Source organism: Scyliorhinus torazame, chromosome 1, assembly GCF_047496885.1.
Source record: "Scyliorhinus torazame isolate Kashiwa2021f chromosome 1, sScyTor2.1, whole genome shotgun sequence".
NCBI classification, from domain to species: Eukaryota; Metazoa; Chordata; class Chondrichthyes; order Carcharhiniformes; family Scyliorhinidae; genus Scyliorhinus; species Scyliorhinus torazame.
In genome coordinates, this window is record NC_092707.1 from 377,001,406 (window position 1) to 377,029,215 (window position 27,810).

The window sequence follows — 27,810 nt, forward strand, 5'->3', positions numbered from 1 at the left end:
GTGTCAGACCCCGTAGAGCAAGGATTGTCTGCCTGTGAAAGGCACCTGCTCACAGCTTTTGGGGCAGTACATTACTTTGCCTACATTACAGGACTCAACCCCATCACCATCCTCACAGAACACACCCCAACACAGCTATTGTTAAACGGCCGCTTAAAGATGGCACAGTCAGCCAAATCCGTGCAGCCCGTTGGACCCTTCTTTTACAGGGACGGGACATCACATTAAAACCCACACCTTCCTTGCCGATAATTTGCAGTATGCAGGCACCCCTCATGAGTGTGAGATCATCACCACAAAACAGAACACAGGCCCATTTATTCCTAAGACACCTCCCAGGAAAACAGGTAGTACACACCAGAGACCCCAGCCCACAGACACGTGCGCACCCCTGAAGATTTATGTGGATGGCTCCTCCACAGTGTTAAATGGGAAGCGAATTACCGGTTGCAGTATTTGCGTAGAGGACGTGCAGGGATGCGCCCTAGATGAGATTGCATTAAAGTTGCCAGGACACTTAGGCTCGCAATCGCTTATATTGTAGACCACCCCGACTTGTTCCTGACCCCAGCAGACATCTATTCGGACAGCTTGTATGTATGTAATACATTGATGGAATTCCTACCCCTGTGGAAACTAGAGGATTTGTTTCCGCGGATGGTAAACCCCTACCCTCAGCCCCATTTCTTCGCCATATCTAAGAGACAGCGAAGGACCGAAAATATGGAATAATTAAGGTTCGCAGTCATCACCATTCTTCCACTCCTGGTAACGTTAAAGCAGACGCCCTAGCGAAAGCAGGCTCCAGGCATGGTTATTTTTGGAACCCCCCCCCGAAAGCACCGCAGACACGCAGTTCAGGTCTCACAGACCAATATTCAGGATCTAGCGAAGGCACAGAAAGAGGACGAGAAACTCAGGGAAGTTTTAAAGGGTACCTTCCCAGTTCCATATGATAAATACAAGAATGCAATAACCACACATGACGGTGTGATTTTAAAGGATGGCATTTATATAGTTCCCAGCCAGGACAGGAACCAGATAATTTGTCAGTTCCATGACAATCATGGGCACCAAGGTATTGAACCCACCCTAGCCCACCTCAGACCGCTCTGCTGGTGGTCTGATTTAAAAACCGATGTAACGCATTACATAGAGAATTGCTTATTCTGTGCCCAGAACAATCTGGACAGATATGCGAAAAAGGCTCAACTTAGTCATACCCGCCCCGTTAATGGACCCAGGACAAATCTACAGATAGACTATATAAGCCCTTGCAGAAATGGTTCTAAGTATGTGTTGGTGGTCATAGGCACCTTCACAAAATGGGTGGAAGCATTTCCATCGAGAACTAATACGGCCAAGACAATGGCTAAAATATTAACACACCACATTTTTACAAGATGGGGACTCCCCCGCAGTATAGAATCCAATCAAGGCTCCCATTTCATTGGACGTGTAATGAAAAACGTCCTCATGATTTTTGGCATTCGACAAAAGTTTCACATAGCATACCACCCCCAGTCAAGTGGTATTGTGGAGAGCATGAACAGGACATTAAAAGCCACCCTCAAGAAAAAGGTTCAGCAGAATAACAGCACCTGGGATTCAGTTCTCCCATTTGCTTTAATGTTTAGAAGAAACACGGTAACCACGTCCACAGGATACACCCCCCACACCCTCATGACCGGATGCCCCATGAAAGGCACTGAGTATTTATTAGGACTGGATTTGGCCAGCCCCGCAGTCACAGCCCTCACGCATGAAAATGCTGTACAACAATTGTCAGAGAACATAAAGGCGGCCCAACTCGCAGCAGCTGTGAGACTTGGAACCAGGAAGAAACAGAGCAAGGCTTGTTTCGACAGAACAGTACACGCCACTGAGTTTGCAGTAGGGCAGCAAGTGATGCTTTCCCTTTACAACCCCAGTTCATTCCTTTCTCCTACATTTTCCGGACCATACTCCATTTCGGACAAAGTCAGCCCCTCGGTATACAAAATTACATATCCCAATGGTAAGTCTGCATGGTTTCACATAAACCAGCTCAAGGCTCATGGCTCGCAGAATAGCCACACACACCACATCCTGCTCGCAGCAGCAGAGGAGCACGCCCCGCCCACAGATGACGTTTCCCTACCCTCCGCCAACCAGTCCAGCCTGCCCTCAGACACGACTTCAACTCCACCCCCAGAGGCACGACTCTGCCTCTCCCTTCCCTCAACCGGCAGCGACAGCGACAGTGATAGCGATCACGATGACGATAGCCACAGCACACCACGTTATGACTATACCCCTGTACCAGGCCCCACTCCCAGCGAATCTGAGCAAGATTCCACTGACCCCTTCAAGATTACATATATCAAAGCCCCTGACCCAGACCCACCGCCCACCGATTACGGATTAAAACCTAGTAGCTCCAACCTCGACACGCGATTCTGGAACCGAGACAATTCGTTCAGGCTCATCCGAAATGATGAGATGGACCCCAATTCGCCCCAAGCAGCTTTAGCACGATTACTACAGTCAAGAGTTTGGCAGCCGAGAGAAGATGATGACATCGAGTCTGACTCCCACCAAACAAATCACTTTGTGACCCTGTTCGCCATCGAGCAGTGAGGTGTCCAGATGATGGAGAAAAAAGGAACCGATGGAGAGATACGGTGCCCTTTCTGATGGAACCTGCACCATGTTGTGTATGTTTGTTCGTTAGTGCTAATGTTAAGTGTTGTTCGTAAACTCGAAAGTTTTCACGGCCCCACGTCACCACACCTTTGACGCCCAATGCCTGATAGAGGAACAAGCTTGTCCCCAGACAACAGTTCAGAGGAACTAGTTTGTCAACAGAAACCAGTTTAGAGGTACAAATTTGTCGCCAGACAACCGTTCAGAGGAACTAGTTTGTCGACAGAACACTACTCATAGCTACTCTCCTGATTTGAGAGGAAGCCCCCACAACGACCACATTCTTACCCGTTCTTGCCAGTTGCTCAGGCAGTGGAGAAACGGCATTGGTCCCCGCCCTGCCTGAGGGCCCCCCTCTGGTCAGCTACGCTCGGGTAGAGCACATACGGCATTGATCACTGTCCTACTCGAGGATTCCATCCATTTCTTACCCGCCGCGGCCCATACGCACCCCACTTTCAGTTTGAAATTCTTTTGTTTGGTTTTGGCAACCCTTAGGTTGCTTCCGTATGCTATTTACATCCTCAAACACTAGGATGGTAGATCGCACAGGCTGCGAGACAGCTCGCATGTGTCAGTATTTTTCTCAGATGTCTTATCCAAATATTTGGTTTAAAAAAAAATGAGGGAGTCACAGATGGTGACCAATTATAAAGGGAAATTGGCAGTAAAGGACAGACAGACAGGCATACGAGATCTTAAGCAAGATAATAACAGATATTATGCTTGTGTTCACAGAACTCCGGAACCTCAGGAACGCCAGAGGAAGACAAAGAAGAAGTCCGACAAAGATGAAGACAGCCTTCGTGTTCACATGGATCTTAATGGGATCCCTTCAGTTGCGCGCGGACGCTACCCCCCTGACCCCTACCACACAAGCCGTGAATGATTCCCACCCCCGCAATACACAGAACCCCGATATAGCTAGCCATGCGACAGCTAACAATACCCCGACCTGGTGTGATATGTTTATCACCTGGTACTCACTATCGTATGTAGTAGAAGCCTTCTTAGTACTGGCGATACTTTGCAGTGTTGTGCAGACACTTAGAGTCAGGAAATGGTGAAAAAGAGCCTACCGCTCTCGCACCCCGGTATACAGGTTTAGGTCCCCTATTTTTGGATTTCACCAAACCCCCAAACCCCTTGACATGAATTAAAGTGCATCTGTTTTCTTTATGTATTTGGTTAAATAAAGGAATGTAAACCTCTGTGTCTGACTGCCAGGCCAGAGAAATTTGTGTGCTGCTATTTTGTACATTTAAAATGTTGTTGATTATTTTTGATTGTTTGAATGAAGATAGTTTATTGAGGATAGTTAGAGGTTCCAGGTTTTTTTAATTTTTCTGTAATGCATGCATTAATGTCATAGCGCCTCGTAGAGTTTTATAATAATGTATGTATTTAAAATGATTTAGGTAAAATTGTGTTGCACAGGATAGGACAGAGTAGAGCTTGATTATGCGTGCCCCGTTTGGTCAGAGAATGAAGACGACGCAGTAATGCGATCCTTCACACTTTGCATTGAGGATCACAAGGAGGGCGTGTAGCCATCTGGGATGGCCACGTCCCGATTACAAAATGGACACTTGCAAAGAATGCAGGGAAAATTGGACAATACCGAAAAAGCAAGCAGGTGCAAGGTTTGTCTGTTGATTAGAGCCTTAGATCTCAGACAGGACCGGTACTGCTAAGTCATCTACATACTAATGGGTCATCCCCAGGAACAAAAGGCAACGTTTAGGTAAACAATGCTAAGCCAGACATCCCGGCGCCAGAGGAGACTGAAACAAAGCAAACCAACGGCCACCTAGGACACACCCAGCAACTATTGGAGGAAAATCGATAAGGACAATTGGGAAACGGCCCAATTAATTGGGGCCAAGTTCAAGGCCCGCCCAAAAGCGCGCGAAGCCCTTTTGGGGTATAAAAAGGACTCCCCAAGAGAGGATCGCTCTCATGGCCTTGGCTCTCAGCGAGGAGAGACCTGCCTAGCAGCTACACCAGACCATGTAAGTTCCAAGTCAACGCACGCTACGAGATAGACGCTCCTAGTTGCTATCCTGTAAACAGCTCTATCCAGCAGCCTCAGAACCGAGCAACGGCCATTGTTCCTCTGACTGAGTGGGCACCCGAAGCTAAGTATAGGCTTTTAGTAATAGTGATAGTTTAGGTTGTAGAGTTTTATGCATGAGTAGATTTGACTGTGGTAAATAAATGAGCATTGCTTTTGAACTTACTAACTGGTGTATCGAGTCTTTGATCAGTATTCGGTTTTGGACCTTGTGGCGATGTTGAAAGATACCTGGCGACTCTTGAGCAAACGTAATTAAACAGAGCCAAATTAAGAGACAACAGCAAGTTAGCAACACTAAGCAGAACCCTTTGATCTCTACAGAGTGAGTCCCGGAGGCCAGGAAGATTTTTTGGTTAACTGGGTGGATGGGAAGAGAACAGCGCCTTACCGTGTTGGGGTGTATGAAGCTCTCTGTGCTCCCGGAGTCGATCAGGCAGGATGTTTTGTGCCCATTGATGAGCACGGTCGTCGTCGCGGTCGAGAGCGTTCGGGGCCGAGACTGGTCCAGGGTCACCGAGGCAAGTCGTGGCAAAAGTTGGAGGTTTTCCTCGGGCTGTGTGTGGTCATCCGAATCGGGGTCCTGAGACTCCAGCCAAGATGGCACCACCCACTGGTCACACATGGCTGGGGATGTGCAAGATGGCGGCGCCCATCCGTCGCACGTGGTCCCTGGGGAACAAAATGCCTGCGCCCGGGGCCCGCACGTGGCTCTAGAACAGGAAGATGGCAGCGCCCGCTGGCCACACGTGGCTCGTGGAGAGAGTTGGGGTGGCGGTTCCGGTTCGCCCCTGGAGACCGCGGCGACCGCCTGGGCCTGGCATACTGCCATGAAATGGCCCTTTTTGCTGCACCCTTCGCAGGTGGAGGAGCGGGAAGGGCAGCACTGCCGGGGGTGCTTGACTTGCCCGCAAAAATAGCAGCTGGGCCCCCCGGGTTGCCTGGTAGTCGCGCAGCACAAGCTTGTAGGGGGATGCATCGGAGTCGGCCGCGGGGGGGGGGTTCCGCACTGCCCAAGGGGCCGCCGCGCGGTCGGATACGTAAGCGCAGGCATTTCGGGAGGCCACATCCAGGAAGCTAGCAAGGGCCCGTGCTTCCTTGAGGCCTAGTGTCTTTTTCTCGCGGACGCTGGCGGATTTGGGAGGACAGCATACCTGCAATGAATGCGTCCCGGATCAAAGGTTCTGTGTGTTCGCTGGCTGAAACTTGCGGGCAGTCACAGTTCCTACCTAACACCAGGAGCGCACGGTAGAATTCCTCCAGCGATTCCCCGGGGATTTGTCGCCTCGTCGCTAGCAGATGTCGGGCGTAGACCTGGCTTACTGGGCGAATATAGTGTCCTTTCAGCAGGGTCATTGTGGCCTCGAAATTGTCCGCACCCTCGATGAGGGTGTAGATTTCTGGACTCACACTCGAGTGGAGAACTTGCAGATTCTGGTCCTCCATAGGTGCAGTCGTGGCTGTCCTGAGGTACCCTTTGAAGCACGCCAGCCAGTGTTTGAAGGTTGCCGCTGAGTTTGCCGCATGGGGGCTGAGTTGCAGACACTCCGGCCTGATTCGGAGCACCATTCTTTAAAATCTAGTCCAATAAATTGATGCTCGATCAATAACTCCAGAAGCGCGATTGGGTGACAGTTGAAGGCTTTATTGGACTAGATGTTTCCCCCAGCAGCGCAGGTACAGAATGCAGCTGTTAGGGAAACGCAAGCTCTTATACTCCGCCTTACTGGGCGGAACCAGCAGGCAGCTGGTAACCAATGATATTGCTGTTTCAGGTACCTCCCACACCAATGGTCTTACAGAATCAACCTGGGTACTGTAATAACCCTAATACCGACTACCACAATACCTAAACCACTCTCTTGCCACTTTAAACAGTGGTACCCCCAAATTTGACCCCCGCTCTGCTGTATTCACTGGGAACATCTCACTTGTCCCTACATTTAGTTTTTACTGGAGAAGGCCCCAAACCTCTCCAGCAGGCCCATAATTCTGTCCATACTCTCCAGCGGGTCCGACACAAAAAAACAATCACGGATCCACCATTCCCATTCTATCCATAAACCCTCCCAGCTCTCTCGCCATCCTCAACCTCCCCATTGACTTGGAGCTCGACCTGTCCACCTTCGGCTCCATCGCACAGTTAAAATCCCCTCCCATGATCAGTTGGTGTGAATCCAAGTCCTGAATTGCCCCTAGTACCCTCTTTACAAACTCCGCATTGTTCCAGTTAGGCACGTAAACTTTGACTGACACCACCGGCGTCCCCTCTGACACCCCACTCACTATCACAAACCTCCCCCCAGGATCTCTTACCTCCCTGGCCCCCATAAACCCCGTTTGCTTGCTCAACAAAATGGCTACCCCCCTCAACTTTGAGTCAAACCATAAGTGAAATACCTATCCCACCCATCCCTTCCCCAGCCTAACCTGATCCTTCCCCCAGAGATGCGTCTCCTGCAAGAAAATCACCTCCACTCTCAAACCCCTCAGGTGTGCAAAATCCCGGGACCGCTTAACCGGCTTGTTTAGTTCGCGGACATTCCATGTCACAATCTTTACAGGAGTCTTGCGTCTCCATCCCCTTATATTGTCCGCCATCATCCCCGAGGGTTCTGCCTCGCCCAATCCCACTCTGAACCGGGCCCAGCCAAGATGGCCCGGCATTCCGCCCATGACCACGCTCATCCTCCAATCCTGCCATGTTGCATTCCCCCCTCATCGAACCCCCCCCCCAACCTGATCAACCCTCGCGACCTTCTCCCCCATCACACTCTAGTTCACTAGCATTGCTTGCTATCGTGGCGGCTCCCACCTGAAGGCCTCCTTACACACACCCCAACCCTCCCCTCACCAACCCCACCTTGGCCTGCGCAACACGCCCCCAATTACGCTAAATAATGACAAAACCATCAACACCACCCAAAGGGTTCCATCAAACACACCCCTTACACGAAAAAACACGAAAATTCACAAATAACCTCCTTCCAAGAAACAAAAGGTAGGAAGGGGTAGCAATTGCCCCCCTTACAAACTTACAGCTTCTGAAAATCCCACCCCCCATCGGCAAGTCAGAACAACGGTAACTCCCAACTTTTGCAGATTTAACTCCTCCATCCTTTACCGTCGAAGTCACTTCATTTGAAGCCTACTTGTGACAATAAGCAATTTTCATCCTTCAGTTCTCTCCCAGTTTATGGTCCCTTATAAAATTATTCGCCTCCCCCAGCATCTCAAAATAATACTCCCAGCCGTCATGAATCATGCAGAGTTTGGCAGGGTACAGCACACCAAACCAAATCTGACGTCTGTACAATACCGCCTTGGCCTTGTTGAAGCCCGCACGCCTCTTCATCAGCTCTGCGCCGATGTCCGAGTAAATCTGGACTCGATTACCCTTCCATTCACAGACTCGTTTCGCCCTAGCCCACCTCGGGATCTTCTCCTTGTCCAAAAACATGTGCATCCACACAATCACTGCCCACAGCAGCTCCTCTGCTTTCGGCCTTTGCCTCAAGGACCCATGGGCCTGGTCGACCTCTGGGGCCTTGTCCAACACCTTCTCTCCACCAAACTGGCTCACATCCTTGATACATACTTTGTGGCGCTCGTTCCCTCTACGTCCTCTGGCAGACCCGCAATCCGCAAATTCTGTCGTCTGGACTTGTTCTCCTGCTCCTCCACCTTCGACTTGCATAGATCCCCAGGATCCCCACCTCCGCCCCCAAGGACACATTACGGTCACTCTGGTCGGATACCACCTTTTCCATCTCCAGGATCGTCGCCTCTTGCGCTTTGAGGCACTTTTTCACCCGTTCCAGAGACCCACGAAGAGGTGCCACTGCTCCATCAATCGCCTCCGACCTGTCACTGCGCATCTCCTTTCTCTGCTGTCAAAATTCCTCCTTGATGAAGCTCATCAATTGCTCCATCTGAGGCTTTCCCACTGAAGGCGACCCTTCTCCCACTGCCATTTTCACAATTGATGCTGCGCCACAGTTCTCCTCCAACTCCTTAGCCATGTCTTTCATCATCTTCAGCTGGGTCTGATAGCCAGTAAACATGCCAATCCAGGAAAAATTCTCTGACACTTTCTGTTCCACTTTTCTGCTGAATCTACCCAATGCACGGGTGAAAAAAGCCAAAACCAATGCCTTTGAGCCGGAGCTACCCAGTGTGCAACCACTCACACCATGGCCCCCACCCAAAGTTGCTTCTTCCTGTTATGCTGGTGGTGGAGAGTGCAAAACTGCCCCAAAGGTTCAATTTGCTGCTCCTGGTATTCAGCTGCACTTGTCTCAAGAGCTGTGCATCTGTAAAGAGGGCTCTTTCTGAATGTGTTGTTGCTGTATAAACAATCCATACTAGCTTTGGCTATGTAGATTAGTTACTGCTTTATGTACTCAGAAACATATTTCACCCGTCTTTAGTTTCAAAATATACTTTATTTTCAATTATACTCATTTAGGGTGCCAAACCTTTGTTGAATTTGAGGCAGTGTAGTGACCCCTGAGTGTCCTGCCTGCTTATTGGTCATGTCCTGTTCTCTGTGTTCATTAGCTGCCTGTCTGTGCCTGTTTGTATATCATTATCTGCATGTCTGCATATCATGACATCTCCCCTTTCTTTTATGTTTTGTTGGCACATGGGAACATACTTACATGTGGTGGCATATATTTACAAACGGTGGCATATGTGAACGTATTTACATGTGAAGACAGCTGTCTAATGTGAGAAAACATAACATTGCGAACAAAACAAATGTTCATAAGTCCAGTCTCTGGGGCTTGCATCTGATCCTTGTCGACCGCCGGAGAGGTGGTGGTGGGGACGACGGCGCCTTGACAGGTGGGATGGAAGCCTGACTGGTGGCCTCGTAGTTCGAGGTATCAGGAGGTGGCAAAACAATGGACGGAAACGGAGAAGAAAGCGGTTGCGGGCAGGCAACTTTGCGCAGTGCCCGTCTGTTTCGTCGCACAACAGAACCATCAGCCATACGTACAACATACGAGCGGGGCGCAGCCTGTCGAACGACAGCTGGAGCATACCAGCCACCATCCGGGTATCTTGATCCTGACAGTGTCTGCTGGGGATAACACGGGCAAATCGGTGGCATGAGCATCATAGCCCTGCTTTTGCTGGTTTTGGAGCTGCTGCACCTTCTGCAGCACCGGGAGGTGATCCAGCTTGGGCAAGTGTATGGCTGGAAGTGTCGTCCGCAGGTCCCTGTTCATCAGGAGTTGAGCCGGCGACATGCCAGTGGACAGTGGGGTCGCCCTGTACGCAAGCAGCGCGAGGTAGATGTCAGAAGCAGAATCCGCGGCCTTGCAGATGTGCTGTTTCACAATGTGCACCCCTTTTTCAACCTTCCCATTGGACTGCGGATAGTGTGGGCTGGAAGTGACGTGTTTGAAATGGTATGACTTGGCAAACATAGACCACTCATGGCTGTTGAAGCACGGGCCATTGTCACTCATGACAGTGAGTGGGATACCATGCCTGGAGAACGTCTCCTTACAGGCCTTGATGATGGTCCGCGATGTGAGGTCTGAGAGCTTCACGACTTCAGGGTAATTGGAGAAATAGTCAATAATGAAAAATGAAATGAAAATCGCTTATTGTTACAAGTAGGCTTCAAATGAAGTTACTGTGAAAAGCCCCTAGTCGCCACATTCCGACGCCTGTTCGGGGAGGCTGGTACGGGAATTGAACCATGCTGCTGGCCTGCTTTGGCCTGCTTTAAAAGCCAGCGATTTAGCCCTGTGCTAAAATAGCCCCAATAATCAACATTTGCACAAAAGAGGTCGATGCCAACCTTGGACCACAGGGAGGTCTCGATTTCATGCTGCTGGAGCTGGAAGCATTGACTCTGCGCTGGCTGGAAGCGTTGACAGGTCGCACAGTTGAGGATCATGTTCGAGATGTCCTGGCTAATACTGGGCCAGTAGACAGCCTGCCTGGCTCTGTGTCTGCACTTCTCGACGCCCAAGTGTCCCTCTTGGATTTGGCGGAGCACCAAGCTCTGGAGACTGAGTGGAATGACAATCTGGTCCAGCTTGAGGAGGATACCATCAATCACCGTCAGGTCGTCCTTTACATTGTAAAATTGAGGGCACTGCCCTTTCTGCCAGCCATTGGCGAGATGGTACATGACACGCTGCAAGAGGGGGTCTTTGGCTGTCTCCTCGTAGATACGAACCACCTTCTCATCAGACGCCGGGAGGGTGCTAGCACACAGTTGCATCTGTGATTCAATCTGCCGGATGATTTCCAGTGGTTCACTCGGCAATGTGATGGAGCGGACAATGCATCAGCGATGATGAGCTCCTTGCCAGGCGTGTACATTAAGTCAAAGTCGTACCTTCTGAGCTTGAGGAGGATGCGCTGCAACCGAGGCGTCATGTCGTTCAGGTCCTCATGGATAATGTCGACCAGAGGCCTACGATTGTTCTCGACAGTGAATGTCGGCAGGCCATAGAAACTTGAGAATGCCAGTGAGACGACCCAGGCATTCCTTCTCTATTTGCGCATACCTTGTTTCGGTGGGCATCATGGCCCTCGATGCGTAGGCTACCGGTGCCCAGGATGAAGTGTCATCGCGTTGAAGCAGCATCGCACCGATGCCATCCTGGCTCGCATCTGTCGAGATCTTCGTATCCCTGTCTGGGTCGAAAAATGCTAAGACAGGTGCAGTGGTGAGCTTGGCTTTCAGCTCCAACCACTCTGCCTGATGTGCTGCCTTCCACTCAAAGGCAGTGAACTTTTTCACCAGGTTTCATAGGGCTGTGGTGTGTGGGGCCAGGTTTGGGATGAACTTGCCCAGAAAACTGACCATGCCCAGGGAGCACAACACCGCCTTCTTGTCTTCAGGGACCTTCATGGCTTCGATGGCCTTGACCTTGTCTGTGTCCGGGCACACGCCCTGCTGAGAGATCTGGTCACCTAGGAACTTGGGTGTCGACATGCCAAAGCAACATTTGGACCTGTTCAGCTTCAGGCCATTGGCATGGAAACGGCGGAATACATGCTGGAGACGGAAAACATGCTCTTCAGGGGTCGTGGACCATATGATGATGTCGTCCACGTACACACAAACCCCTTCAATGCCCTCCATCACCTGCTCCATGATGCGATGGAAGATCGCCGATGCCGAGACAATGCCAAACAGCATGCGATTATAGCAGTACCTGCCAAACGGTGTGTTGAAGGTGCAGAGCCTTCTGCTGGACTCATCTAGCTGGGTATGCCAAAATCCATGTGACGCATCTAACTTGGTGAAAAAACATGCGTGTGCCATCTCACTGGTGAGTTCCTCCTGCTTCGGGATGGGGTAGTGTTCACGCATTATATTCTTATTGAGATCTTTGGGATCAATGCAGATGCGCAGGTCTCCCGAAGGCTTTCTAACACATACCATCGAGCTGAACCAGTCAGTCGGTTCGGTTAACTTGGAAATGATGCCCTGTTGCTGAAGATCCTTGAGCTGTGCCTTCAGGCGCTCCCTCAGCGGAGCCGGGACCCGGCGTGGTGCGTGGACCACTGGCTTGGCATCAGGTCATAGCAGAATCTTGTATCGATATGGCAGCGTGCCCATCCCGTCAAACACATCCGGACACTGAGCGAGGATGTTGTCAATGCCGGCCTGAAGATCCACATTGGAGGATGTCGTTGTGTAAACCCGCTGCACGAGGTTCAGCTGCTTGCAGGCCTGCACGCCAAGTAGGGATGCCCTGTCTGGCTTGACAATTTCAAAACGTAACCGTGCACTGGTGCTCCGGTTGGAGACGAGTAGATGGCAGGATCCCAGTGCCATGATGGCATTTCTGTTGTAGTCCAGGAGCCTGCAGGCTGCTGGAAGGACCTTGGGGGGCTTCTTGATGCGTTTGAAATCTGCCTGTGAGAGGAGGTTGGCAGAAGCAGCTGTGTCCAGCTTAAACTGGATGGAGCAGTAGTTGACCTCCGTCACCGCACGCCATTCGTCCGCAGAATCCACAGCGAGGATGTATTGAATTTGTGATGAGTTGGATGTGGCATATTCACATTTGGTAATGATGCCCACACAGTAAGCGGAGTCCAGGCAATCTTCCTCTGGATCCGTTGTGCTGCCAGGATCAGAATCCTGTAATCGTTGTTGCACACTCCGAACGCGGCATTGTCGGAATTAGGAGCGCTGGCCCCTGACTGGTGGTGCAGACCTGCACAAGGCTGCATAGTGTCCAGGCTTCCCGCAGTTTAAACATCGCCTGCCTCTTGCAGGGCAGTGTTTCTTTAAGTGGGTGTTGCCGCAGTTCGAGTACGTCATGACGTCGGCGTCCTGATGCTTCGCGCGTCGTCGCATATGCGCAGTGCGGGTGTCGGCCGCATCGTTATCCCGTTCGCATCGCGCATGCGTGGGGCCTTGGTGTAGAAGCCAGGTATTTCAAATACAACTAGTATAGGTAAAAGATAACTGTTTACCTGGCTTCTACACCTGGGAAAAGTGCACAAAATGGCCGCTTTTATCAATGCTGAGGCGCTGCATCCGGGAGATGGCCTGCACACTCTCTGCCTCGTGGGAGGCAAGTTTTTCATTTTCAGCCGATTTGTACGGGGCATAGCGATTTTTGGCGTGCTCATGCACTGTGCATGTTTCAATCGCGACTGGCAGGGTCATGTGCTTGATTTTCAGTAGCTGCTCTCTGAGGATCAGAGTGAACTCCAAAAACGATTTGGTCTCTGATCATGGAGTCAGCAATATCACCAAAGTTGCAGGACAGCGCTAGCAGGCAGAGGTTAGTTAAGAAGGAGTTCTAAGATTCATCTTTACCTTTTAGACGCTATTTGAATATATAGCGCTCGAAGATTTCATTGGTGTCCACTTCACATTGACTGTCAAACTTGTCCAGGGTGGTCTGAACTTTGTCTAGTCCTGGTCTTCGGTGAAGTGAAAAGAGTTGAAGAGTTTGATGGCTTGATCACCCGCTGCTGAGAGAAGCGTGATCTTCCTTGCATCAGACGCACCCACGAGGTCTGAAGCTTCGATGTACAGCAGAAACTTTTGTTTGAATGTCCGCCAGTTGGCACTGAGATTGCTGGAGGTCCTGAGCTGGTGAGGAGCCTGAATCTTCTCCACGGTACCGGGATACATTCGCTGGTCGTCACGGAACGGACTGAGGTAAACCACCTAGATTAACCAGTCTCCTGGTAGCATGTTGTGCTATGTACTCTGGGTTAACACAGGCTGCAACTGGATGCAGCTTTAACCAAAAGATACTCCAGACCTTGAAGTTAGTTCAATCTGATTTATTGAACCAGTAGCACAGTTAGCACAGTTCTCTATGAGTTCAACTCTCTGCTAACCTAAGTGTGCTTACTCTGTCTGACTGAACCAGACTAGCTCTCAGCCACATGCTGGAGGTGTGATACTGTACATACACCCTGACTCACTCTGTAGATGTTCATCAGTGGAAAGAGGCGGAGTGTGAGTGCCTCGTGCCTTTTATAGTGAGATACCACCCCTGAGTGTCCTGCCTGCTCATTGGTCATGTCCTGTTCTCTGTGTTCATTAGCTGCCTGTCTGTATATCATTATCTGCATGTCTGCATATCATGACACAACCATGACCTCATTGTATGTTGGAGAAGACGAGTGGTCTACTCCTGCTCCTAATTCACATGTTGTTATTGATGCACGATCAATTGCACAAAGGTGAGAGTTGAATACAACTGAGGCTTTATTGCTCTAAGATGTGTGGCCTCCCACAGCAGCTGGCGAAATGGCTGCTGCACGGAGGACACACATATTTATACTTCGCCTACTGGGAAGAGTCAGCAGGCAGGGACTACCGTCGTACCTGTAGTACAGGTCCTACCATACATCACCTAACATAGGTGCAACAGTGGTTACCACATTCACCCCCTGTTAAAATTGAGTCAGGCGGGGGTGGTGGAGAATTATATACAACAGCTGAATTTTACATGTACACTTTTTGTGAGAAAAAAAATGTCTTTTGAAGTCCAGTGGACCAGTTAGAGATTCAAGCGGTCCGGGGCCTTGATGTGCCGTTGGGAGCGACGTAGTGGTGGCAGCGATGCTGATGCTGGTCTGGTCTTCGGTGACACCGGGAGCATGCCGAAATCCTCTTCATCCTCGGGCGTGGGCAGGGGGAGGACGGATGGTCCTGGGGGGGTTGCTGCTGGGAGCGCCGAGGGAGGGGAGAGTGGTGCCGGGCCGGAGGGGTGTGTGTGTGGGGAACCTGCTGGTGCCAGGTCCCTGAGGGAGACAGTATCTTGGCGGCCGTCAGGGTACGCCACATAGACATACTCAGGGTTCGCATGGAGCAACTGCACCCTTTCCACCAACGGGTCCGCCTTGTGGATTTGGACGTGCCTACGGAGAAGGACGGGTTCTGGAGCTGCGAGCCAAGTCGGAGTGACACCCCGGATGTGGACTTCCTGGGTAAGGCAAAGAGACGTTCATGGAGTGTGTTGTTAGTAGCGGTGCACAGCAGTGACCGAATGGAGTAGAGTGCATCAGGGAGGACCTCCTGCCAACGGGAGGCCGAGAGGTTCCTGGACCGTAGGGCCAGTTGGATGGCCCTCCATACCGTCCCTTTCTCCCTCTCTACCTGTCCGTTTCCCCGGGGGTTATAGCTGGTCGTCCTGCTGGAGGGAATACCTGCTGAGTGAGAACTGACGCAGCTCATCACTCAAGAATGAGGATCCCCTGTCACTGTGGATGTAGGCGGAGAAAGAACAGAGCAAAGATTGTGTTGAGGGCTTTGATGACGGTGGCAGACTTCATGGCGAAGGGGAATCTGGAGTATTCATCGACCACACTGAGAATATACGTGTTTCGGTCGGTGGAGGGGAGGGGCCCTTTGAAATCCACGCTGAGGTGCTCAAAGGGACGGGAGGCCTTCACCCGGCGCGCACGGTCCGGCTGGTAGGAGTGTGGCTTGCACTCCGCACAGACCTGGCAGTCCCTGGTGATTGTCCGTACTTCCTCGACGGAGTAGGGCAGATTGTGGGCCTTTATAAAATGGTACAACCGTGTGACTCCCGGGTGACAAAGGCTGTCGTGCAGGGCCCGGAGTCGGTCTACTTGTGCGCTGGCACATGTACCTCGGGATAGGGTGTCTGGGGGCTCGTTGAGCTTACCGGGGCGATACAAAATCTCGTAATTGTAGGTGGAGAGCTCGATCCTCCACCTCAAGATATTATCATTCTTGATCTTGCCCCGCTGTGTGTTATTGAACATGAAGGCTGCTGACCGTTGGGCAGTGAGGAGAGTGAATCTCCTGACGGCCAGGTAATGCCTCCAATGCCGCACAGCTTCAACGATAGCTTGGGCCTCTTTTTCGACAGATAAGTGCCGAATTTCTGAGGCATGAAGGGTGCGGGAAAAGAATGCCACGGGTCTGCCTGCCTGATAGAGGGTGGTGGCTAGGGCGACGTCTGATGCGTTGCTCTCCACTTGAAAGGGCAGTGTCTCGTCTACTGCGTGCATCCCGGCCTTGGTAATATCGGCTCTGATATACAGGCGAAGGCCTGTTGAGCCTCGGCCATCAGGGGAAAATGGGTGGACTGTATGAGTGGGCGGGCCTTGTCCGCATAGTTTGGGACCCACTGGGCGAAGTATGAAAAGAACCCCAGGCAGCGTTTGAGAGCCTTGGGGCAGTGGGGGAGGGGGAGCTCCATGAGGGGGCGCATGCGGTCGAGATCGGGCCCCAGAACTCCGTTCTGGACCACATAGCCGAGGATGGCTAAGCGGTTCATGCTGAACATGCACTTCTCCTTGTCGGAGGTGAAGTTTAGGAGAGTGGCGGTGTGGAGAAATTTGGCAAGGTTGGCATCGTGGTCCTGCTGATCATGGCCGCAGATGGTGACATTGTCTAGGTACGGAAAGGTGGCCCGCAAACTGTACCGGTCGACCATTCGGTCCATCTCCCTTTGGAAGCCAGAGACCCCGTTGGTGACGCCGAAGGGAACCCTGAGGAAGTGATAGAGACGACCGTCTGCCTCGAAGGCAGTGTATGGATCGTCCGCTTTACGGATGGGGAGCTGGTGGTAGGCGGATTTGAGGTCTTCAGTTGAGAAGACACGGTGCAGTACAGGCCCTTCGGCCCTCGATGTTGCGCCGATGTATGTATACAGTGCAATCTGATTGACCAAATCAGATATGTGTGGGAGGGGGTACGTGTCGAGCTGCGTGTACCGATTGATGGTCTGGCTGTAGTCCATGGCCATTCTATGTTTCTCCCCAGTTTTAACTACTACCACTTGGGCTCTCCAGGGGCTGTTGCTGGCCTCGATGATGCCTTCCCGAAGCAGCCGCTGGACCTCGGACCTGATGAAGGTCCTGTCCTGGGTGCTGTACCGTCTGCTCCTGATGGTGATGGGTTTGCAATCCGGGGTTAGATTTGCAAAGAGGGAAAGGTGGATCGACCTTTAGGGTCGCGAGGCCGCACACAGTAAGGGGTGATAGGGGCCCGCCAAATTTCAGGGTTAGGCTCTGGACGTTACACTGGAAGTCCAGGCCGAGTAGTAGGGCAGCGCAGAGATTAGGGAGGACGTAGAGGCGGAAGCCGCTGAATTCTACACCCTGGACCGTGAGTGTGACCGTACAGTACCCCCGGATCGCCACGGAATGGGATCCGGAGGTCAGGGAGATTCTTTGATTGCCGGGGTGTACCGTGAGGGAGCAGCGCCTTACTGTGTCTGGGTGGATGAAACTTTCGGTGCTCCCGGAGTCCAGCAGGCAAGAGGTCACGTGTTCATCGATTTTAACGCTGGTCGATGCGGTAGCCAGGTTGTGCGGACGAGACTGGTCGATGGTCACTGAGGCGAGTCGTGGTTGGTCGTCGCTGGTGTTGGATGATGGGGTGCCCGGGGGGCACGGGTCCTGGAACGCTGGTGGTGCCCATGTGCTGTGGGGGAGACAAGATGGCGGCGCCTGAAGATCTTGGGCAGGACAAAATGGCGGTGCACATGGGCTGCACGTGGCGGGGTTGAAAAAGATGGCGGCGCCCATGGGCCGCACGTGTTGTGCGGAGGGGAAGATGGCGGCGCCCACTGGCCGGGCTTGGTCTGAGGGGGAGAAGATGGCGGCGCTCACTGGCCACGCGTGGTCTGAGGGGGAGAAGATGAGGGCGCCCACTGCCGCACGTGGTCCGGGGAGGTGAAGATGGCGGTGCCCACTGTCCATAAACAAGGGGCGTGGGGGCGATAGTGGCGACTGCGCGGGCCTGGCATACCGCAGCCAAAAAAGGCAGCGCGGGCCGGGCAGTGTTGGCTGGGGTGTTTCAGCTGGCCGCAAATGTAACATCGGCGACCCCCGGGATTTGCTGGCTGGCGCGTGGCGCAGACGTATGGGCTGGGTAAGGCCCCCGTTGGGGCGGCCGTCCGTGGGGTCCACGATGCGTAGGAGAGGTGGGCCGCGCGGCTGGGGGTGTAGGCCTGGATATTGCACGAGGCGACCGTCAAAGAGAGCGTTAGCTTCTTTGTCTCTGTGAGATTGAGCGTGGCCCCCTCTAAAAGTCGCTGGCGTATGAGGGAGCCCAAGTGGTAGTAGTTAAAACTGGGGAGAAACATAGAATGGCCATGGACTACAGCCAGACCATCAATCGGTACACGCAGCTCGACACGTACCCCCTCCCACACATATCTGATTTGGTCAATCAGATTGCACTGTATACATACATCGCCAATCGCCGTAACAAAAGTGTCCCGCATAAGGAAGTTCAATGTTCCGTGGCCGTAACGGCCTGACAGTCACAGTCCCGGACTAGTGGGATGAGGGCCCGTCAGAAGTCTTCTATGGACTCACCAGGGCGTTGAGAGCGAGTGGTGAGTACGTGCCTGGCGAAGAGTGCGTTCGTCTTCTGGGCGTAATTTTCTTTGAGTAGCGTCATGGCTTCGGCGTAGTTTGGCGTGTCCTGGATCAGCGGAAAGACGTTGGAGCTCAACTATGAGTACAGTATCTGTATTTACCACAGTTATATGTTCATATGTTCAAAGTCATTGGATAGACATATGGACGATAAGGGAATAGTGTAGATGGGCTTTAGAGTGGTTTCACAGGTCGGCGCAGCATCGAGGGCCGAAGGGCCTGTACTGCGCTGTAATGTTCTATGTTCGAAAAGTTAACATTTTTACTCTCCACTGATGCTGCCAGAGAAGCTGAGGTTTTCCAGCATTTTCTGAGAGGAATAGAGTTAATGTTTCGAGTCCAATATGCCTCTCGGAACGTTGGACTCATTACCCAATTGGAAGATGCTTGACTGTCAGCTAGTCTCTCCACCCCCCCCACCCCCCACTGTTTTCTCTGGTGAAGAGAAATGTTCACAGAAAATGAAAAAAAATTGCCCCATGACATTTCTCCATGGCCGTACATAACAGTGTCCTGAAGATTTTTTCAATTCCTGGAGCATTGGCAAACCCATTTGTGTCAATCATTGTCGCGGGAGGGGGGGGGGGGGGAGGGGTGGCCATGTTTGTTCGGGACTCACAGTGGCCATATTGGTAAGGGTGTCAGAAGGGGGCGAGCGGCCATCTTGATAAGGGAGTCACAACGGGGCGAGCGGCCATCTTGATACGGGGAGCAACTGTTTGTATACGGCTCATTTCGGCAGATTTGTCGGTGATTGGCGGCCATCTTTGTAAATGAGTCCGTCCCTCAGAGGTCGGCCATATTATGAATAGGCGGACTGTTTTCTTTCTCCTCTGGCTGAGTTCTGGGTTAAAGTTGTAGCGACTCGTGGAGCAGCAAGAGGACCTTTCTCCTCCCCCTTCCGGCCATGGAGGCGGAGGTGGAGAGACTGAGGGATGAGCTGTTTAAGAAGGAGCAGGAGGTGGAGAGGCTGAGGGCAGCAGTCGCACACTTGCAGCAGGTACACAGCGTCCGCTCCCTCAGACCCACTGTCTTTGTTTCATCCTAAACCTTATTCTTGAGGAAGATTAAAAGCAACAAAAGATTTTAATAAATGTTGGCAATAAGTATGCCATCCCCACTGACCCCTCCGTCTATTTCAAAAAGCTGTTGAAATTTGGTCAATTGAGAATTTCAGAACTGAGGTCGAACAGATATTTCGGGCAAAGCAGATGGATGGAGCTAAGTTACAGATCAACTGTGCTCTAAACTAACGGTGGAATGACCTGAAACTGAATGATTCCTGTGTCTATGGTCCTTCCACTGCGTACCCAACGGTTTTGGTGATGATGGAGTGGATGGACAAGAAGTTAATTTATTAGCAAAACCCAAGCCATCCTGATCTCCCACCTGATATCCCCATCCTTTTCAGATTTACTCCTTAGAATTAATTCAGCCTGATTTTCCCTCGGCTGCATTTAAAGTCAGACATTCCTGCCACTATCAAGACAGTCTATCTATAACCTCAGCCCTATTGGCCTTCCTTAAGTGTTCATAGAATCATAAAATCCCTGCAGTGCAGGGGGAGGCTATTTGCCCATCAAGTCTGCGTCAATCTGCTGAATTCAAGAGCACCCTACCCAGGCCCAATCCCACACCTGATTCCCATAACCCCACCCACGCAGGAGCAATTTATCATGACCATTCCACCTAATCTGCACATCAGTGGGTAAGGGTTAGCATGCTGCCTCACAGCTCCAGGGACCCAGGTGCAATTCCAGCCTCGAGTGGAGTTTGCACTTTCTCTCTGCGTGGGTTTTCTCTGGGTGCTCTGGTTTCTTCCCACAGTGCAAAGATGTGCAGGTTAGGTGGATTGGCCACTCTTTTGAGGTCCACCAACAAAATAGAACAAAGGAAAAAGGGACAGAGCAAAAAGGGTCACTCCTGTTAGGGGCACTGCCCGAATGTAACAAAGATCAATGGAAGCTTACAAACGTCAAACATCAGTGCAGTTAAAGGGGTCATCCCAACCTCTGTGATGCCCACTAGGCACAAAAAGCCTCGATGGTGCCCATGGACACCACTTACTCCCTCTCTAGGGACACCTGGCTGCAAATGTAGCTGTGAAAGAGAAAGTGTGGTTGGACGAGCCACTCGGTTGCCCCGCGGGTCTGGACCTATAAAAAGTGCACTTCACAGACCCAGGAGCAGGTTCACAAGGAGGTCCTCCGCCCTGCTTGCCCGTCTCCGCACTGGGTGCCCATTGATCAGGAGCGTGGGGCTGAAGTGCAAACAAAACTTCAACAAAAGATTTGTCAGAAAACTAAAAAGGGAGTGCAGCCTATAACACGTAACACAGACGTCATCCACAGACTCCAAAAGGCCACAAAAATGGCAGGCTTCTTGGGAGTCCATGAGCCAGTGTAATCGGCGGTTGTACGACACTGCAGCATGCAACACCCTCCACCCCAGGTCCCCAAGATTGAGGGAGAGGACTCCTCCATAGAGGGACCTCCGCCGCCAGATGGCAACAAGGCACACCATGGCGTGTCTGGGTGACAGGTAAGGGTAAGGAGGTGAAGGGTGTGCAGCAGCAGCCCTTACAGGAAACCCCTCACTGCAGTGTGAAAAGGCACAGAGGGCATTTCCGCGAGGTGGCTAGGATTGTGGGGCACCAGCCCCCTACGTAGGTGTCCGGGCCTGGGGCCAATGTGTAATTCCGTCTGGGCAGAGGTTCGCCCAGACGGGATACCACCGCACACCTGCGCATACTCCAGACCGTGAGTGCCATCGGGTCTGAGCACGACCGTTTTGAAGTCTCGGATATCATTGGCCATGAGCTGGACATCCATCGCCGTGCGTTGTGCTAACATGTTGGGTGTCACACCGGCAGCCACAGCTCGCTCCTCTGCCAGCCACTCGAAATGGCATTGGTGGAGGTGCGGATCCCTGAGTAGTGGCTCCCTGACGACAGCTATCCTGCTGTCGGGGGGAGCTGCGGTGCAAAGCGACCATGCTCCAGTCATAGATACATAGAAGGAAAGAGTAGGAAGAGGCCTTTTGGCCCTTTGAGCCTGCTCCGCCATGTATCAAGATCATGGCTGATCATCCAACACTATAGCCTAATCTTGCTTTCTCCCCATAGCCGTTGATCCCATTCGCCCAAGTACTATATCTAGCCGCCTCGTGAATATATTCAGTGTTTTAGCATCAACTATTTCCTGTGGTAATGAATTCCACAGGCTCACCACTCTTTGGGTGAAGAAATGTCTCCTTATATCTGTCCGAAATGATTTACCCTGAATCCTCAGACTGTGACCCCTGGTTCTGGACACACCCACCATCGGGAACACCTTCCCTGTATCTACCCTGTCTCGTCCTGTTAGAATTTTATAAGTCTCTAAGAGATCCCCTCTCATTCTTCTGAACTCCAGCAAGAACAATCCTAACCAAGACAATCTCTCCTCATATGGCAGTCCTGCCATCCCTGGAATCAGTCTGGTAAACCTTCGCTGCACTCCCTCGAGAGCAAGAACATCCTTCCTCAGAAAAGGAGACCAAAACTGCACATAATATTCTAGGTGTTGCCTCATCAAGGTCCTGTATAATTGTAACAACACATCCCTGCTCCTGCACTCGAAACTTCCCGCAATGAAGATCAACAAACCATTAGCCTTCTTTACTGCCTGGTGCACTTGCATACTTACCTTCAGCGACTGGTACACCAGGACAACCAGGTCCTGCTGCACACTCCTGTCTCCCAATTTACAACCTTTCAGGTAGTAATCTGCCTTCCTGTTTTTGCTTCCAAAGTGAATAACCTCACACTTATACAAATTATACTGCATCTGCCATTGCTTTGCCCACTTGCCCAACCTGCCCAGATCATGCTGTAGGATCTCTGCATCCACTTCACAGTTCATCCTCCCACCAAACTTGATATCATCTCCAAACGTTGAGATATAACATTTTGTTCCCTCATCCAAATCATTAATATATATTGTGATCCCTGTGGCACCCCACTAGGTACTGGCTGCTGCCAATTTGAAAAGGACCCATTAATTTCTACTCTTTGTTTCCTCTCTGCCAATTTTCTATCCATCTCAATACATTTCCCCCATCCCATGCGCTTTAATCTTGCACAATAATCTCTAATGCAGGACTTTTGTCAAACGCCTTCTGAAAGTCTAAATATACCACATCGACTGGCTCCCCTATGTCAACTGTACTAGTTACATCTTCAAAGAATTCCAACTGCACGGCAGCACGCTAGCACAAGTGGATAGCACTGTGGCTTCAAAGCGCCAGGGTCCCAGGTTCGATTCCCCGCTGGGTCACTGTCTGTGCGGAGTCTGCACGTTCTCCCCGTGTCTGCGTGGGTTTCCTCTGGGTGCTCCGGTTTCCTCCCACAGTCCAAAGATGTGCAGGTTAGGTGGATTGGCCATGATAAATTGCCCTTGATGACCAAAAAAAAAAGGTTAGGAGGTGTTATTGGAAGTGAGGGTTTAAATGGGCCGGTGCAGACTTGAATTAAGGCAGCATGGTGGTTAGCACAATTGCTTCACAGCTCCAGGGTCCCAGGTTCGATTCCCTGCTGGGTCACTGTCTGCGGAGTCTGCACATTCTCCCCGTGTGTGCGTGGGTTTCCTCCGGGTGCTCCGGTTTCCTCCCACAATCCAAAGATGTGCAGGTTAGGTGGATTGGCCAAGCTAAATTGCCCTTAGTGTCCAAAATTGCCCTTAGTGCTGGGTGGGGTTACTGGGTTATGGGGATAGGGTGGAGGTGTGGACTTGGGTAGATTTTCCAAGAGCCGGCGCGGACTCGATGGGCCGAATGGCCTCCTTCTGAACTGTAAATTCTATGATTCTATGATTCAATTGGACTTTAGTAAAAGCTGGGCAGTGCCTGCAGAAGGTATCGAAGACTCTTGTCTCAGAAGAACCCTACAAGCATTCTCTTGTCTTTGTGACAGGAGGAGTGGTCAAAGTGACCAGCCAATACCACAACATGGAGGCTATCAGCTGGTTTATGGCAAGAACTTGACCCCTGTAAGACAGCACTCGGAGCAGTCCTGTCCAGCATCTCAAGCAAGCAGTGATCTTGGCCTCCAGCTCCTGCCAGTTAGCCGGCCAGGATTCCTCAGCCGGGCAAAGATGGACTCCCAATTAGAGGAGGCTGGTCCTGTTCCAGGTGAAAGGCCTGAGCTCCTCTGGGAGGGAGTGCATCTGCCAAGGACCGACCAGGAGTCCGGAACACTTGTCCCAGTTGATCCTGGCAGAGGACGTGATGGAGTACACAGCCTGGCTCCCTTGCATCCTCTGCAGGTCAGCAGGGTCGGTGAACATGAGCACGTCATCAGCGTAAACCGAGAGGACCACCCCAATGCCCGGCCCCCGCAGAAGCAGTCCCGACAACCTCCTCAGGAGGAGGCGCAGGAAAGGCTCTACACAAATAAAATAGAGTTGGCCAGACAAGGGGCAGCCTTGATGCACTCCTCTCCCAAAGTGAAGGGGCGCCGTCAGGAACCCGTTAACCTTAACGAGACACTGTGGCAGCGTACAGAAATCGGATCCGAGCGATGAAATGCGTTCCAAACCCGAATGCTTGCAGAGTCCTGAATAAATATTCATGATCCACCCTGTCGAACGTCTTCTCCTGATCAAGGGACGGGAAGGCGCTCGACAGACCAGCCCTCTGGGAAACATAGAATTTTTTTTTACAGGTCAGAAGGAGGCCATTCGGCTCACTGAATCCGCACCGGCCCTTACAAAGAGCACCCCACTAAAGCCCTCATATCCACCCCATCCCCGTAACCCAGTAACCGCCACTTAACATTTTTTGGACACTTAAGGGCAATTTAGCATGGCCAATCCACCTAACCCACACATCTTTGGACTGTGGGAGGAACCCAGAGTACCCGGAGGAAACCCACAAATTCACTGGGAGAACATGCAGACTCCTCACAGACAATGACCCAGCCGGGAATCGAACCTGGGACCCTGGAGCTGTGAAGCAACTGTGCTAACCACTATGCTGCCCAGGGCCAGGTCCTGGACCAGATGGATGCAGTCGTGGATTGTGCGGCCCAGGACCGTGTAGGACTGGTCAGGGTGGATCACATGGTCCAGCACTGTGCCAAGGCGCAAACACATTGCCTTGTTGAAGATCTTGTAATCCGTGCTGAGGAGGGAAACCGGTCGCCAGTTTTTAAGGTGGCAGAGAATTCCCCCCCTTTTGGCAGCAGGGTTTGGTGGCACTGTGCCAAGAGAGGGGCATCTCCCCGGTCGCGATACTTTCCCCCCAGGACTCCCGTGTAGTCGCTCTACAGGACGTCTCAGCACGCCCTGAAGAATTCCACAAGACGTCCCAGCACGCCCTGAAGAATTCCACAGTCGGCCCGTACAGCCCTGGGGATTTGCCCCTGGACAGGCTATTGAGAGTGCGATCCGCTCCCCCAGGCCTATAGGGGTATTAAGCCTCCCGGCGTGCTCGGTGTCGACCTGCGGTTTCCTCAGTCGGGCAAAGATGGACTCCCAAGTAGAGGAGGCTTGTTCTCCCACGAAACTCTGCAAGCATCCTCGCTGGATGGATCCGGGAGAAAAGGGCACTGTAGAAGTTTTGAATTTGGGCCCTGACCTCCGGATCCGAGATGAGGGACCCGTCATCGACCAGCTACGTAAGGAGCTGCTGACGGAGCACGCACCTTTTTTCAGTGAGTAGAAGAAGGGGGATCTGTGGTCCATGTCTGTGACAGTCTGAATCTGCGACCTCACGTACGCGTCACAGTACCCGACAAGTTGCAGGTCTTGCAGCGTGTCCTTCTCTCTGAACACCAGCTGCAGGGCCGGGTCCTCATCCGGCTGACCGAGACATGACTCCAGGTCGAGCACCTCCTTCGCCAACTCCTCGATCCTGCATTTCCGCCTCTTTGTCGACCCCCTCGTATTGTCCTGACAGAAGGTACGCACATGAATCTTGCCCACGTCCCACCAAGCCTCGAGGGGAAGCCTCCCCCTTCCATCTCCAGCCGGCCCACAACCGATGAAACGAGCCCAGGATCTTGTCCTCCAGCAGCAGGTTGTTAAAGTACCAATACGCGTACCGTGACCGAGCGCGAGACAGGGTGAGCCCCGCCCACACCGGACGGTCGTCTGAGCACGGTACACAGAGGCCATCGCGATACAGTGCAGTTACGCCTTGGAAATGTGGAGGCAGTCAATTTCTGGACGCTCCGACCCCAGGCCTCACAAAGGTGAAGGCGCTGGAGTCAGGATGGAGAGTCCGCCAGACGTCCACCAAGTCAAAGAACCCGACCAGGTTCCTTAACTTCACCACTGCACGAGAGCTGCGTTGGGAACCGAGGCAGTCCTTTGTCCCAAGGGTGCAATTAAAATCCCAACCCAGGATGATACACTATCCCGCAGCGATGGTGCCAAGATGAGTGGACACTTGCTCGAAGAAAGTTGTCTGCTGCTGGCCAGCCTGGGGAGCGTAGACATTCACACGATGAAGTATCTCGCCGCCTCAGGTGCAGCAATCGGCCTGGCACTGGCTCTTTGACCCCCAAGATCTCCTGCTGAAAAAGTGAGGCCAACAAGATAACCACCCCGCCTAAACATGAGGTTAGGTAACTCGTGTAGACCGCCCCCATGCCACTCCAGGAGCCATGTGGCATCATCTGGAGCGGTGTGGGTTTCTTTGTTTAAAAAAAATTTAGAATGTTTTAAATTTTTCCAATTAAGGGGCAATTTAGCGTGGCCAATTCACCTACCCTGCACATCTTTGAGTTGTGGGGTCGAAACCCACGCAAACACGAGGAGGATGTGCAAACTCCACACGGACATTGACCCGGAGCCAGGATGGAACCTGGGACCTCGGCGCCGTGAGGTCGCAATGCTAACCACTGCGCCACCGTGCTGCCTGGCGGTGTGGGTTTCTTGCAGGAAGCACGCAGCATACTCCCGTCCCGGAGGACCGAGAAGTTCTGGAACCTGCGGAGCGTGTGCCTGCTGCCGTTGACATTCAGGCTGGCTACGGTCACCTCCAACTCAACAATAAAGTGCCACCTTCACCATCATCTTTTTAGTGCTCAGAGGGAGCAGAGGAGCACGTGTCCCTCCGTTCCCTCTGGAGTCCCGCGAGGAAAGATTTCAGCCAGCGCTGCTCAATTGCATCCGCGTTTCCCGCCCCACCGGTCGAGGGCTAGCTGCACTCGGTTTCGGCGATTACGGTTCGCATATAGAAAATCTCAGAGTTCCCCTTGGGGGATGAGGGGTGACTCGATGTCGGGCACGAGAGAGTCCATCGCCTCGCTACAGATGGACTCAAAATCATCCCCGCACCCCCCACCGTGCAGCTGTTCTCCGGGCAGTCGCCTTATGGGACTGAGTCTCCTGCCACATTGAGTGTGGTGGACGGGACGGACCGACCAACTAGCCCTGGGTCTGCCTTGATTGTCGACAGACAGGTTCCTCACGGGCTCTTCTTGGGGAAATTGGGCCAGAGGGAAGCGGTGGCTCAGAACCCTGCTCCTCTTGCGATGCTGAGCCACTGGACAGATCCGGGAGTAACTCCGGGGAAAGCTCCTGAATGGAGATGAAAGTGCCTGGCGTCGGAGGCTGGGGCGGAGAGGGGGGGTCCTTCACACCACCAGCAGCCAATGACCCCGAGGTCAGGGAGCCACTGCAGCCCTTCAGCGTCATGAAAACGAATGCCTCTGGGATGCAAAATTGCACCGGGTGGAACAAGCCCTTGGGGATCTCGTTCGCACCCGGCCCGAGAAATCCTGCTCGGGGGGGGGGGGGGGGGGGGGGTGGGTTGCAACAGCTCATGGGCGAACAAACGTTTCACCTTTTCAGTTTTCATGCAGGGGTGGGGTGTGATGTTGAGGGACAGGGGTCGGGGCGCCACCCTCTTCGCACCGGGGAGGGTCATGATGTTTTTCTCTCCCCCCCCCCTCTTCCCTCCCTCCCTTCAAAGGAGTGGCACCGCTTATAGGGGGTGGCCTGCGCTCAGGAAACCTCCATCCTCGCATCGCCCCCCCCCACCTACCCTTGACATTCAGCTCCTGGGGACGCAACTTTGCTGACCTATGTACCGGCTCGGGCCAAGCGCATCACCACTGACCCCCTTGTTGACCCACACTGTAGCAATGCCATGCCCAGTACCCGATGCTGAGGTGTCAATGGGCACCGGATGAAGTG

General features: G+C 52.4%; 1 protein-coding gene across 5 annotated transcripts in view; it reads left to right on the forward strand.

Moving 5' to 3' along the window:
• Window positions 1-19,342: 19,342 nt before the first annotated feature.
• Window positions 19,343-27,810, forward strand: part of mocs3 (molybdenum cofactor synthesis 3) — a 194,112-nt gene continuing 185,644 nt past the window's right edge. For 2 of the 5 annotated variants that reach the window (XM_072511874.1, XM_072511865.1), the window contains exon 1: window positions 19,344-19,628. In XM_072511874.1, the coding sequence (XP_072367975.1) occupies window positions 19,536-19,628 (93 nt within the window). In that variant the 5' untranslated portion in view covers window positions 19,344-19,535. Of the gene's footprint in view, window positions 19,629-27,810 lie in introns of all 5 variants that reach the window. The other 3 variants (XM_072511883.1, XM_072511856.1, XM_072511849.1) reach the window with 3 other exon arrangements.